The sequence below is a fragment of the Crocuta crocuta genome, unplaced genomic scaffold, assembly GCF_008692635.1.
Source record: "Crocuta crocuta isolate KB4526 unplaced genomic scaffold, BGI_CrCroc_1.0 scaffold115, whole genome shotgun sequence".
NCBI classification, from domain to species: domain Eukaryota; kingdom Metazoa; phylum Chordata; class Mammalia; order Carnivora; family Hyaenidae; genus Crocuta; species Crocuta crocuta.
The window spans coordinates 8020379-8033995 of NW_027530575.1; the positions used below are offsets into that span (position 1 = coordinate 8020379).

Here is a 13617-nt window from a genome sequence, read left to right on the forward strand (position 1 = left end):
AAGGAGGCTCCAGACTCTGAGCTGTCAGCACAGAGCCTGACACTTGGCTGGGACCCACAAACCGTGAGATCATGACCTGAGCCAAAGTCAGAAGCTCAACTGACTGAATCTCCCCCCAGGCTTCCCTCCCTCCACATTGGATATTTCTGTAACAATTGCATTATTCTTTTTTTTTTTTTTGCAATAAGCACCCATTGCTTATGTAAGCAGAACCAAAAAATACACAAGAAGATAAATCCAATTACTTCAGAAAATAACATGTAAGTCCATCTTGGACAATGATGCCTTAAAAGATGAAAAGTAGTTTGAGATTTCATAATTTGCGGAATCCTTAGTAAATGCGATGTCCTTTACAGCACAGAAATCTATTGTTTGAGTTTTGCGAAATCAGCTTTAAACACATTTCCAGGAATGCTTTATGTGCAAAGGTTGGGTAACTTGCTTGGGGCTCTGCTCAAATGACTTCAGGAAGTGGAAAAATTGTAGTGGCTAAGATACCCTGAGTGTACCCAGGGTGCACTGGGGACTAGGGTCTGGGGGAGGGGGCGGATATCTTCAGGGCTTTTAGCCATTCAATCATCCCTCCACCTTCTGGCTTCAGGGTCCCTGTCCCTTTTTCAGATGAAGGATCTAAGTTTCAGAGTGGTTAAGCAAAGAGCGCGGGACACCCAGGTATTAACCAACATAGTCAGGACTTGAGTGCAGGCTTGGTGAGGACAGCACTCCTTCAAGCTAGAATTGAGGACGAGGAGTTCAGAAGGGTCAAGGGGGTACACTTTGGAACCACTCTGGGTTTGAGTCAATTGCTAACTCTTAAGCTTTCTGGGGCTCAGTTTCCCCATCTCTGAAATGGGAGTAGGGTTGTATAGTTTCCCTGAGTTAATATAGATAAGTCATGTAGATCTTTGCCACTGGCCACATGTGGCATCTGAGTCATTGCAATGTGGCAGATCCTAATCCAGATGCACTATCAGTGGTAAACGCACAATGATTTCTTGTAAAAAACATCACTGGCTTTTTAAAAAAAAAATTCACGTTAGATGCAGTGTCGTCTTGGCTTCAGGAGTAGAACCCAGTGATTCATCACTTACATATGACACCCAGTGCTCATCCCCCAAATCACCCTCCTTAATGTCCATCCCCCATCTAACCATCTAACCCATCCCCCACCCACCTCCCTCCAGCAACCCTCAGTTTGTTCTCCATATTTTAAGAGTCTCTTATGGTTTGCCTCCCTTTCTGTTTTTATCTTATTTTTCCTTCCCTTCCCCTGTGTTCATCTGTTATGTTTCTCCAGTTCCACATATGAGTGAAATCATATGATATCTGTCTCTCTCTGACCGACTTATTTTGCTTAGCCTAATACCCTCTAGTACCATCCATGTTGTTCCTGGCTTTTTTTTTTTTTTTTATATACCTTATTACATGTTGAAGTGATAATGTTTCAGATATACTGGGCTACATAAAATTATCATAATTCATTTCACTGTTCCTTTTACCTTGTTAATGGGACGACTAGAAAATGTAAAATCTGCTACGTAGCTTGCTTTATAATGTTATGGGATTGGGCTGAGTTCGAGGATACAAAGCAAACAGGAACCTTCCAAGGGGCATGTAGCTGTTTTTATTTCCATACCACCTTGGTTTATGTTGTTTGTCCTGAGATGTGGCCTGTGGGAAGACTGTCCTCTGCCTGGTGGCCCTGTCTCTATTCCTGGCAGAAGAAACATGCAACAGTTAATCATTGAGCCCATGTCCCAGAAACTAACCGGGAAAGTATTGAGAAAGCGCATCAAGTGCCCACACCAGATCCTGAGCTCTGGGCCGTCCCACATGACTGCATGTCTTCATAGCTGACATTTTGAAATTTCAGAAATTGTGGATAGCTCTCTGCACTAAAACAGGGCACTTCGCCCTTTCTTTTTCTGATTATAAAAGTATAGTGTGCTTGTTCTAAAAAAAGAAAAAAAGTTAAGCATTAAGAAATGTTTGATTTGGAAAGAGGAAGTCTGTATACACAGGAAAATAAAACCTTAAATTATAGTTTTGCCTGTGACCACTGGGGTATGCATAAGCATGGAGGAGAGGAGACATCGGGACATATAGGCAAACTGGGTAGTTCCGGTTCCTGGGGAGGGGAAGAGGGTGGGGGCTGTGGAGGGGGCCCCACATTTTCTTTTCTGTATGTCTCCTTCTTGGGGGAACCTTTTTGCTAGGATGTCCTCAAGTATCGTTCAAAATAATAATAATAATCAGGGGCGCCTGGGTGGCTTAGTTGGTTAAGCGTCCGACTTTCGCTTAGGTCATGATCTCGCGGTTCGTGGGTTCGAGCCCCGCGTCGGGCTCTGTGCTGACTGCCAGCTCAGAGCCTGGAGCCTGTTGCAGAGTCTGTGTCTCCCTCTCTCTCTGACCCTCCCCTGCTCACGCTGTCTCTCTCTCTCTCTCTCTCTCTCCTAGAAATAAATAAAACATTTTAAAAAAAAATTAAAAAAAACAAAAAACAAAATAATAATAATAATTAGGGGCGCCTGGGTGGCTTAGTCGGTTAAGCGTCCGACTTTCGCTTAGGTCATGATCTAGCGGTTCGTGGGTTCGAGCCCCGCGTCGGGCTCTGTGCTGACTGCCAGCTCAGAGCCTGGAGCCTGTTGCAGAGTCTGTGTCTCCCTCTCTCTCTGACCCTCCCCTGCTCACGGTGTCTCTCTCTCTCCCCTAGAAATAAATTTAAAAAAAAAAAATGATAATTAAAGAAGGAGCAGTAACTCATTGTCCTTGCCTCATTAAATCTGATGTCTATTTTTTCCAGATCTTTGTTCTTTGAACTACTTCTTTTTCTTTTTTAAGTTTTTATTTTTTTCTTTTTTAAGTTTTTAAATGTAAAGTCCGGTTAGTTAACATACAGTGTCATATTAGCTTCACGATACAGTGATTGAATACTTCTATACAGCACTTGGTGCTCATCAAACAAGGGACTACTTATGTTTCTATCGGACTTCATGGTGGCCCTAGTCAAAGAAAAACAGGAGCTTAAAAAAAAAAACATGTCTGGATATCTGAACAAATGGGGGTTCGGGATTGAAAGAGGAACTTTGTTACCAGGAACTCCAGGAAGATACGCACCCTTTCAGTGCCTCTGTCTTTTCACTCACAAAACGGGAAGGAAACAGTCCTCATCTCAAAGTCTTAAGGAGAAGAAAACATGTTAATGCGTGTGCAGTGCTTAGACCAGAGCCTGCACGTAACAGGTGCTCAGTTAAGTGTATCTTTTGACTCTTGTTACAAGATGCAGTCTCAGACCGGCGTCCGAGATCTCTCTCTGCCACTTACTCACAGGGGATCCTGAGCCCATAGCTGAACTTCCTGAAGCCCTTTGTTTGCTCATCCATAAAATGGGAACATAGCACTCATGCCTATTATAGGGTTAAATGAGAGAATGAGGCACACTGGAGATACCCACTCTGCCTTCAAGGGGTCCCTAAGGGCCTCAAGAAAGAGCCATAATGCTCCATATGTACGTCCAGGCTGGCGGAGGAGGAAGCATCTGGCCGATATTCCAGAAGGAGATGTTATGTGGGATGCAAGAGGCTTTCGCATGGAGTTGGGTGGGAGAAGGAGGAAGAGCTGAGTTAGGAGTTCCAGAGCATCAGAGACTCACTGGCAGCTTATGCCAAGGCAAGTTTCCAAGTGCCCACCCTGGAACCTATTGGAGATGCTCCCGCACGCCACGGGGGTCTTATCTATTCAATGAGTGCTGAGCGCTGGGCGTTGCTCTGGGAGTGAGGAAAACAGACAAAAATCTCTGCCCTCAATGAGCTGTAGGCTTGTATCTTCTGCCACTTTGGGGAGTTTTCAGCCATTACTTCTTCAAACATTTTTTTTCTGTGCCACAATTCTTTCCCCTCTTTTTCTGGGACTCTGGTGACACATGTCTTGGACCTTTTAATATTATCCCGCAGCTCTGTTGTTGAGATTAGATACTTCCTGTTGCTCTGTCCGCCAGTTTGTTGGCTCTTTCTTTTTCGATCTCCCTTCTGCTACTTAGCCCATCCAGCGAATTATTAATTTTGATCATTGTATTTTTCGGTTTCAAAATTTCCTTGGGGTTCTTTTTCTGAACAACTATTTCACTGTTGAGGCTTTCTCTGTTTCTATTAGTTCAAGAGTGTTTGCTCTTACTTCTCGGGCATAGTTATAATATCTGCTTTAAAGTGTTTGATAATTCTAGGGGGGCCTGTGTGCTGCAGTCAGTTAAGCGTCTGACTCTTGATCTCGGCTCAGGTCATGATCTAACAGTTCATGAGTTTGAGCCCTGCATCAGGCTCTGCACTGATGGTGCAGAACCTACTTGGGATTCTGTCCCTCCTTCTCTCTGCCCTTCCCCTGCTTGTGCTCTCTCTCTCTCTCAAGTAAATAAATAAACCTAAATAAAAAAATAAAGTGTTTGATAAATCTTTTTTAAATTTTTTTAACATTTATTCATTTTTGAGAGACAGAGACAGAGCATGAGTGCGGGGGGGGGGTGCAGAGAGAGAGAAGGAGACACAGAATGGGAAGCAGGCTCCAGGCTCTGAGCTGTCAGCACAGAGCCCGCCGAGGGGCTTGAACTCATGAACCTTGAGATCATGACCTGAGCTGAAGTCGGATGCTTAACTGATTGAACCATCCAGGTGCCCTCACTCAGAACATTTTTGAGGTTAATCATGTATCCTGTATCATGACTATGGTGTTTTTGTTTGTTTGTTTTGGTTTTTACCACCGAATAGTATTCCACTGTATGGGTATTTTGTCTATTTCTCCTGAGTTACTATTATGTTTTTCTTCAGGTTTTATTACCTTTTATTTCAGCGATGGTAACAGTTATGTGAGGGGCCTGGAGGAGCTGCCTTAGGCAGCAGCCTTATTAGCTGCTTTTCCCTTTGCCAGCATGCCCTGCTTCTGCTTTGCCAGGTGCTTCCTGGCAGAATAATGGGTCCCAAGGTGGTGGTCGCGGCCCTGGGAGACCTTGGGTCATCCGTCCGGAGGTACTGCTTCATCTCCTTGGACAATTCTGCCTGTGGCTCTCGCCTTCCCTCTGCAGACAGGCTTTCAGCCTTTCCTGGGTAATGTTGTCAATTTCGTGATCGACTTAACGTTTCTTCTCCATCATATCTCTGCTTCACATGCACACAGACGGCCTTTTGCTGGCACTCAGCTCTCCCCCCACCCCCACCCCCGAATTCCCGGTGCAGCAGCAATACCGGTACTTTCTAAGCTGCAGCTCTGCAAACTCACGAAGGTCGCGGTCCAGTCAGTCCACAAGAAAGTCAAAGGCCTTCGTCATGTAGGTGATCGGGTTGGGCAGCGAGGTCTGCAGCGAGAGAGTTCTGGATACACATCCTTGGTCTTTGTCCCGGTCTTTCTGCAGGGCGGTGGGGCGCGCGCGGTAGGCTTTGCTTTTGGAGAGGCTTCCCCCTCTTCTGCCTGCGTCTCCTGCCTAATTTGCCCGCTGTTGCTCAGTATTCTTTTTTTTTCTGTTTAAAATATTGTATATATGTATATATATTAAAGTAATCTCTACACCCAACTTGGGGCTTGAACTTACAGCCCTGAGATCAAGATCTACTTGCTCCATCTACTGAGCCAGCCAGGTGCCCGGCTCCTGAGTATTCTTAAATAAATTTTTCTGTTAAGTTAGCTGGAGTTGTTTGGTTTCTGTGATTAAGCTAACAACCTTTACTAATTTTTAAATCTTCTACACTGTTCACATGTGACTGACATGATTTAAGAATGAAAGAAATGTGCAGAGACAAGTGGGGTTGGAGCTTCATGCAGCCTCAGAGAGAGGAATTACATTTATATGTGCACATAGGTAGATACGTGCATGTATCTACGTTATGCCTATATGTGCAACCCTCTAGTGCCCTGCTTTCCATTTCCTTGGTCCGCCTGGGTTTCAATGGCACCTGTTATGGACAAGTCCATGCAATACAAATTCCTCCCTCAAGAGGGCGTATGCATTTTTCCATTCTCTTCCTTCAGACGCTTCTTGGTTCTTAGCATGAGCCGCTGTTAATGCCCTTTGGGGCAATTCTCAACCAGGAGCTGGTAGGTAACCAGGAGAACAGGGACTAATAGATAAATAAAACTAGCAAACTGAATCCAACTGCACATTAAATAGATTGTACGCCATGGCCGAGTTGGAATCTATCCCAGGATACGTTCAGGGATTAGAAGACCCAAACACGTATTTGCACAGCAATGTTCACAGCAGTATTATTAACAATAGTCAAAAGGTGGAAATGACCCAAACGTCTATGGACAGATGAATGAACAAACGAAATGTGGTGTATCCATACAATGGAATATTATTCAGCCATAAAAGAAACAAAGAACAAAGAACACGCTACAGCTTTGATGAATCTTGGAAACATGCCAAGTGAATGAAGCTAAAAATAAAAGGTTGCATGTTGCCTGATTCTTTTTTATGATATACCCAGAGAGGCAAATCCATAGGGACAGAAAACACATTAGTGGTTACCAGAGGAGGGGAGGTAGAGGGGACGCGGAGTGATTACTTAATGGAGACAGAGTGTTTCTCTGGAGTGATGAAAAACATTTTGAAACCCGAGAGGTGGTGATCGCCAAATATTGTAAATCTATTAAGTGCCACTGAATTACACACTTTAAAATGGTTAATTTAATGTTATGCGAGTTTCAACTCAGGAAAAAATAGACACCTCAATCTGTGGTGCAGTGAAAATCTAAACCGTCAACACTATTAGGATCTAATTTACACGTGAAATTTCAAATTTACCTACAAGGAGCCGATGGGAAGAGCGCCCCATGCCCAAAAGAGAACATGCTTTGAGCAACAGAATCAAGTAGTATTGGGGGCGCTTGGGTGACTCAGCCGGTTAAGCGTTTGATTCTTGGTTTTGGCTCAGGTCGTGATCCCACAGTTTGTGAGATCAAGCCCCATGTCAGGCTCTGCTGACAGCATGGAGCCTGCTTGGGATTCTGTCTCTCTCTCTCTCTCTCCCTCTCTCTCCCTCTCCCTCTCTCTTTCCCTTCCTGCACAGGCTCTCTCTCTTAAAATAAATAAACAAAAAAAAATCAAGTAGTATTGTGTTATAATCCAATTAATACAATTAATGATTGGATAGATTAACACATGGGGAAGAAGAGACTAGTATCATGTGCAGAAGAATTCCAAATAATTTATGTAGATATTCTGCCCTCAAGGAAGGGGAGCATAACTTCCCCATAGTATGGACTGTGCAGAGAGACTTCTTCCTAAAGAGTGCTCTAAGAAAAAGGGAACGTGATAGGACTTTACAGTGACAGACACTACTTCAACCAGTGGATCGAGGTCAACATCAATAGTCATGAATCCCGTTGATTTATATACCCTTAATATGATATGAAAATGGCATTTTACTTCTGCAATATTCCTCCTATAACCCCACAAGTCTAATCATGAGAGAACATCAGATAAATCCCAATAAGGGACCATCCTGCAATCTCCCCGACCAATGTTCCTCCAAAGTGTTAGGGACACAAAAACCAAGAAGCCTGAGATATTGTCACACCCAAGAGGAGCCCAAGGAGACACGATGGGTAAATGTAACGTGGTGTCCTGGATGAGATCTTGGAACAGGAAAAGGACATTGGGGGATAACCAAGGAAATCTAAACTGTGGATTTCAGGGAACAAAAGTGTATCAATTTTGGTTTGCTAATAATAACAAATGTATCATAGAAATGCAAGGTGGTTTTTTAAAAAATTTTTTAATGTTTTATTTATTTCTAGGAGAGAGAGAGAGAGAGAGAGAGCGTGAGCAGGGGAGGGTCAGAGAGAGAGGGAGTCACAGACTCTGAAACAGGCTCCAGGCTCTGAGCTGGCTGTCAGCACAGAGCCCGACGCGGGGCTCGAACCCACGAACCGCGAGATCATGACCTAAGCGAAAGTCGGACGCTTAACTGACTAAGCCACCCAGGCGCCCCAAGCAAAGTGTTAATAATAGGGAAACTGCAGAGTTTTATAAGAACTCTCTCTGTACTATCTTCTCAATTGTTCCGCAACTTTAAAACTTATCTAGGGGCGCCTGGGTTGCTCAGTCGGTTGAGCGTCCAACTTCAGCTCAGGTCATGATCTCACAGTTCATGGGTTTGAGCTCCGCGTCAGGTTCTGTGCTGACAACTTGGAACCTGGAGCCTGCTTTGGATTCTGTGCCTCCCTCGCTCTCTACCCTTCCCTACTCATGCTCTGTCTTTCTTTGTCTCTCAAAAATAAATAATTGTTAAAAAATTGTTTAAAACTTATCTAAAAAATGAAGTCTGTTTAAAAAATGTGCCAGTCCTTTGTCATTGAGAGACATCCGTACATGGTGGTGAGTGCATAGACTCTGGAACCAGGTTGCTTGGGCTCAGATCCCAAACTCTGTCACTAATTGTCTGTGGTTGGTAGCTTCCAAGATAGCCTCCAGGGACCCACCTCCTGACATTCATGCCCTTTGGAGTCCTGGTCCTCACTGAAGTGTGTTGGCTCGTGTGACCAACAAAATGTTGTAGAAATGATGCTGTGTAATTTCTGAGGCTGGGTCTTTACAGGCACTGCGGCTTCCTCCTTGCTTTTTCTCTTTGATCGCTCACTCTGGGGAAAGCCAGCTGCCATATCAGACACTCAAGTGACACTAAGGACAGGTCCACGTGGCAGGGGATTGAGTCCTCCCATGAAGAGCCACCACCAGCTTGCCAGCTGTGTGAGGAGGGAGCTGCCTTGGGAGTGGCTCCTCCAGCCCCAGCTGAGCTTTCGGATGACAGCAGCCCCACCTGACATTTTAATTGTAATCTTGTGAGAGACCCTTAAGCCCAAACCGTGCAGCTCAGTGGCTCCCTGTGGATCCCACCCACCAAAACTGTGAAAGATAATACTTATTGTTTAAGCCTCTAAGTTTTGGGGTAATTTGTTTCATAGCAATAGAAAACTAAGGGACTAATTCAGGGGTAGGTACCTTTTAAAGGACAAGATAATAGATATTTTAGGCTTTTCAGGTCACATACAATCTCTATTATAGATTCTTTTTTTTTAACTCTTTGAAAATATAAAAAAAAATAATTCTTAGCTTGTGAGCTGTACAAAAATAAGCCATGTACCTGTCTTCCTCCTCGCTTTCTGGCTTCTTTCCTTCTTCCTTCCTTCACCCTCTCCCTTTCCTCCCTCCTCCCTTTCTTCTCTCTCACTCTTTCATATATTGAGTCACTAATTCAGCAAAATGAGCACCTACTATGCCAGGCCCTGCGTGAGTGGCTGCAGTTCTATCTGTGATTAAGACAGACATCCTTTCTGCTCCTCCAGGCCAGGAGGGAAGATAGAGAACAAAGTCGTAAGTTATGAACCCAGTATATCATTATGCCTTGTAGCATCTACTCTGAAGGAAATGAGCAGGTTGTGGGGAGAGATAAAGATCCAATTTCACCTACCCACGGTGGCTGGAGAAGGCCTCTCTGAGTGGAGATTAGAAGGATGAAGAGAAAGTAGTCATGGAAAAGTATTCTGGGAGGAAGGAACTGCTTATGCAAAAGCCCGGAGGCAAGAAAGGGCTAGGAGTTTCTGGGAACCGTGGAGGAAGTCGGTGTGGCTGGCATGAGTGAGGTGGAGAGTTGGGGGGGGCATGGGGTCAGGGCGGTGATGGGGCCACAGTGAAGGGCCTTGAGGGCTGTAGCGTGTGAGTGGTAGGAGCTTGTAAGGGCTTTGAGCAGAAGTTGCTTGACCTGCATGATCTGACAGCTCACAGGCTCGTGAGTTCGAGCCCCACGTCGGGCTCTGTGCCGACAGCTCAGAGCCTGGAACCTGCTTCAGATCCTGTGTCTCCCTCGCTCTCTCTGCCCCTCCCCTACTCACACCCTGTCTCTCTCTCTCTCTCAAAAATAAATAAACATTAAAAAAAGAAGAAGTTGCTTGACCTGCTTTTCTCTCCGACCTGTGGATTCTAGCAACTCCATTCTCTCCCATGGCCACTTGTCTTCCTCACTGAAGGGCCACTGAGCATTTATTGAACATTTACTTTACACTAACACTCACAATTACTCTCTGGGAAGTAATTAAAGATGAGGAAACCAGGGACGCCTGGTGGCTCCGTCGATTGAGTGTCCAACTCTTGATTTTGGCTCAGATCATGATCTCAGTCATGAGACTGAGCCTCATGCTGAGCATGGAGCCTGCTTGGGATTCTCTCTCCCCTTTTCCCTCTGCACCTCCCCCTGCACGCATGCTCTCTCTGTCTCTCAAAATAAATAAACATTTTAAAAAAAGATGAGGAGGATCGGGGCGCCTGGGTGGCTTAGTCGGTTAAGCGTCCGACTTTCGTTTGGGTCATGATCTCGCGGTTCGTGGGTTCGAGCCCCGCGTCGGGCTCTGTGCTGACTGCCAGCTCAGAGCCTGGAGCCTGTTTCGGAGTCTGTGTCTTTCTCTCTCTCTGACCCTCCCCTGCTCATGCTGTCTCTCTCTCTCTCTCCTAGAAATAAATAAAAATATTTAAAAAAAAAAAAAGATGAGGAAACCAAAGCAAAGAGGGGTGAATAACCAGGCTAAGGCCACACAGCCAGGAAGCCGTGGAAGCAGAACTTGAACTCAGCTGCCACCATCCTGTGGGCCCACAGCTCCAGCCTCTTTCCCAGGTTTCCTGCCATCCACTCGGTTTTCACCCATCAACCAGCTGGGCCTTCTACTTCAGGGCTGGTCAGTTCCTTTCCTGCTCTAACATCTTCCATGACTCCCTACTACCCTTGATAATGACCAAGCCCTTTATCCTGGTATTCGAAATCTTTTATGAAGTCAGCTTGTCCAGCAGCCTCCTGCCCACCTTTCTCTTTCTCCTTCTCAGCTCAGTCTCTCACTGACACCTCAAGGCCAGCCATCCCGGACACCTTGCAGTCCCTGTAGCACTCTTAGGGGCTCTTGGAGCCACATGGGTGGCTGCCTTGGCTTGGCGGGTCTTCCAGTCCCATCCCAGGCCACACTCATAAAACTCGTTCACTTTCCCCTGTCCCTTGTCTTAGCTCTCCAGTTGCCTGGGGCTCCCCATCAAATCTTCAGTCAGGACCATGTACAGCCTGGGCACCAAATTCATTCATCAACTCGTGCATTCATTCAATAATCATTTCCTGAGAACCTACTCGGGACCAGCCCTTGCTGTAGGAACTGAGAATGCCGCAGTGAGCAAGGCAGACATGGCCCCTGGTTTTAAAGAGCTGATGTTGTAGGGCAGGAGAAATGCCTATTTGACAATCAAACCAATAACTATTATACACAATATATTTATAAGGGTTATTGAGACAATAAAGTAGGGTAAGCAGAATGACAGAAGGGGGTCTATTTTAGATATGTTATTAAAGCAAGTATCTTCGAGGAAGTGACTTTTAAAAAAAGTTTGTTTGTTTATTTATTTATTTATTTATTTAGAGAGAACATGTGTGCACGAGCCAGGAAGAGGCAGAGAAAGAGGGAGAGAGAATCCCAAGCAGGCTCCACACTGTCAGCGTGGAGCCCAGTGTGGGGCTGGGACTCATGAACCACGAGATCATGACCTGAGATGAAATCAAGTCAGAAGCTTATCCGCCTGAGCCACCCAGATGCCCCAGAAGTGACATTTAAGCAGAGTCCCAATAAGGGAAGGATTCAATCAATGGAGATGTCTGGGGGGAGGGTGTACTTGGTGGAGGGAAGGAGGTCCGTGTAACTGGAATGGAGTAGGAGGGGGAAGAGGCAGGTCCCTGCGATTTCAGGGCAGGGTGTGCGGGGTCTCTGATGAGTACTGAGCAGGGATAAATGTGTGGAGTCTGGGTATGATTCTCCATGCTCTTTATCAGGGGCTCAGCCCAGTGGCCTGGGCCTGCTTAGAAGCAACCACCGGAGGGCAGCAGACCCCTCACAGTCTCAGGACTCACAGCCATGTGTGCTCATATATTCTGAAAATCCTTCCAGCTGGTCCAGAAATTCCTTCTTGCCCACGTTGCCTTCTGCCGGCCAGTTCATGAGGAATGTCTCCTTGCTCAGGACATAGATGTAACTGTGGGTGAGAGACGGCAAGGAGGGTGAGGAGAGCCTGGGGCCCTGGAGGCATGGAGCCCTCCCTGTCCTGCTCCTCCGTCCCGACGGGCAGCTTCCCAGAGCCATAGGCTGTAGTGTCACTCCAGCAGGCCATCTTGGGTCCCCCAGCCTCTAGCCCACGTGGCTGGGGATTCGAAAAGGCTCCCCTTCCTCTGATTCTTTACGGCCCTCTATTGGAAAACCGAATCTGTATCTACATCTACAATATCTCCTTGTGAATGGTGTTCTCTGGAATTGTGCAGTGCACAGCGTGCACGTCCCTTCAGGGCAGCCCAGAAACCCAAGACTCCTGCTGTTGGGTGACAGGCGCTGATAGGAGGTGTTGACGCCAGGGATGGGGCCGGGGTGGGGAAAGGGGCCCGCGCCTGAGTCCTGGGACAGCAGGGGTCCCTCCGCGTACTGAGATCTGACTCTCCACAGGTCGGACGTGTGGCCCATGATGAGGTACGTCTCCTGTTCTTGCAGCCCCAGGGAGTCACGGCACGTGGCATGAGAGACGAACTGCTTCATGGTGAGGGCCAGGGCGGAGTCCGTACCTGGACAGGAAACGTGGCGCGTGAGTGTACACGGGCCTGGCTCTTTCCCCCACGGGGACCCTCAGGGCCCACCCTGCCTCTTCCGCCCCGGCGGACGTACCACTCTTGATGATGGCTTGGAGTTTCATGTGGTAGTAGATGTAGGGATTGGAGGCGGAGGCCTGCACGGACTCCAGCCTGACCTTGTACACTGGGAAAGCAAGGGCAGGAGGGCGTCCTGTTGGCCTCTGGCCTGCAAGTGGACCTCCTCCTGGGCCTGACACTTCCCACACTCACCGAAGTCCACGCCTCCCTCACAGGCTACCGTCTGGAGCTCCTCCTGTCTCAGTAGGGCGCCGTCCTTCCTCAGAGATGGGCACCGTTCTGGAATGTCAGGAGGGCAGCTGCTCTGGCTGTGCCGAGGGAGGGGCTTCCTCCATCCCCCCCCCCCCATCTGGTCTGTAGGGTGCTCTGTGTCTTCCTCCCCCTCTCCTTCTGGTCTCTCTCCCATCTGAGTCTCTTTATGTCTCGCTGCATCTTTTTTGGCTCTGCCTGAGCGTCTGTGATCCTCTCGGTCTCTGGGGCTCCTTTTCTCTGTCTTCCTATCTCACGATGTCTCTCGGTCTAAACTCAGCCCTAAGAGAGAGCCAGGAGGTGACGCGGGACTCCTGGATCCCTAGCCTGGCAGCCCCGGCCGCGGTGTCCCCGTGACCTCACCCTCCGCACATCTGCAGACATCTTTGTGACAGATCTTCCGCATGGACGAGAGCTCTGTGGGCAGGTTGTAGAAAGAGCTGCACCTCCGGGCTGAGAGAGAGAGGGGCGGGGGGCTGGGGTTGGCNCTGGATCCCTAGCCTGGCAGCCCCGGCCGCGGTGTCCCCGTGACCTCACCCTCCGCACATCTGCAGACATCTTTGTGACAGATCTTCCGCATGGACGAGAGCTCTGTGGGCAGGTTGTAGAAAGAGCTGCACCTCCGGGCTGAGAGAGAGAGGGGCGGGGGGCTGGGGTTGGC

At 47.4% G+C, this 13617-nt stretch overlaps 2 protein-coding genes across 3 annotated transcripts in view; both read right to left on the reverse strand.

Moving 5' to 3' along the window:
• Positions 1–11415: 11415 nt before the first annotated feature.
• Positions 11416–13414, reverse strand: LOC144234689 (complement C3-like). 2 transcript variants are annotated; one of them, XM_077768026.1, is made up of 5 exons: positions 13320–13414; positions 12900–12986; positions 12724–12813; positions 12488–12623; positions 11416–12046 (listed from the first exon to the last, which is right to left on the reverse strand). In XM_077768026.1, exons 1-5 carry the CDS (start codon positions 13360–13362, stop codon positions 11914–11916), a joined length of 489 nt encoding a protein of 162 aa, XP_077624152.1. In that variant the 5' UTR covers positions 13363–13414; the 3' UTR covers positions 11416–11913. The 2 variants fall into 2 exon arrangements, with proteins under 2 accessions (XP_077624152.1, XP_077624153.1); XM_077768027.1 differs by lacking the exon at positions 12724–12813.
• Positions 13415–13452: 38 nt separating this feature from the next.
• Positions 13453–13617, reverse strand: part of LOC144234650 (complement C3-like) — a 9691-nt gene continuing 9526 nt past the window's right edge. The window contains exon 7 of the mRNA XM_077767980.1: positions 13453–13583. Within this exon, the coding sequence (XP_077624106.1) occupies positions 13453–13583 (131 nt within the window). The remainder of the gene's footprint in view (positions 13584–13617) is intronic.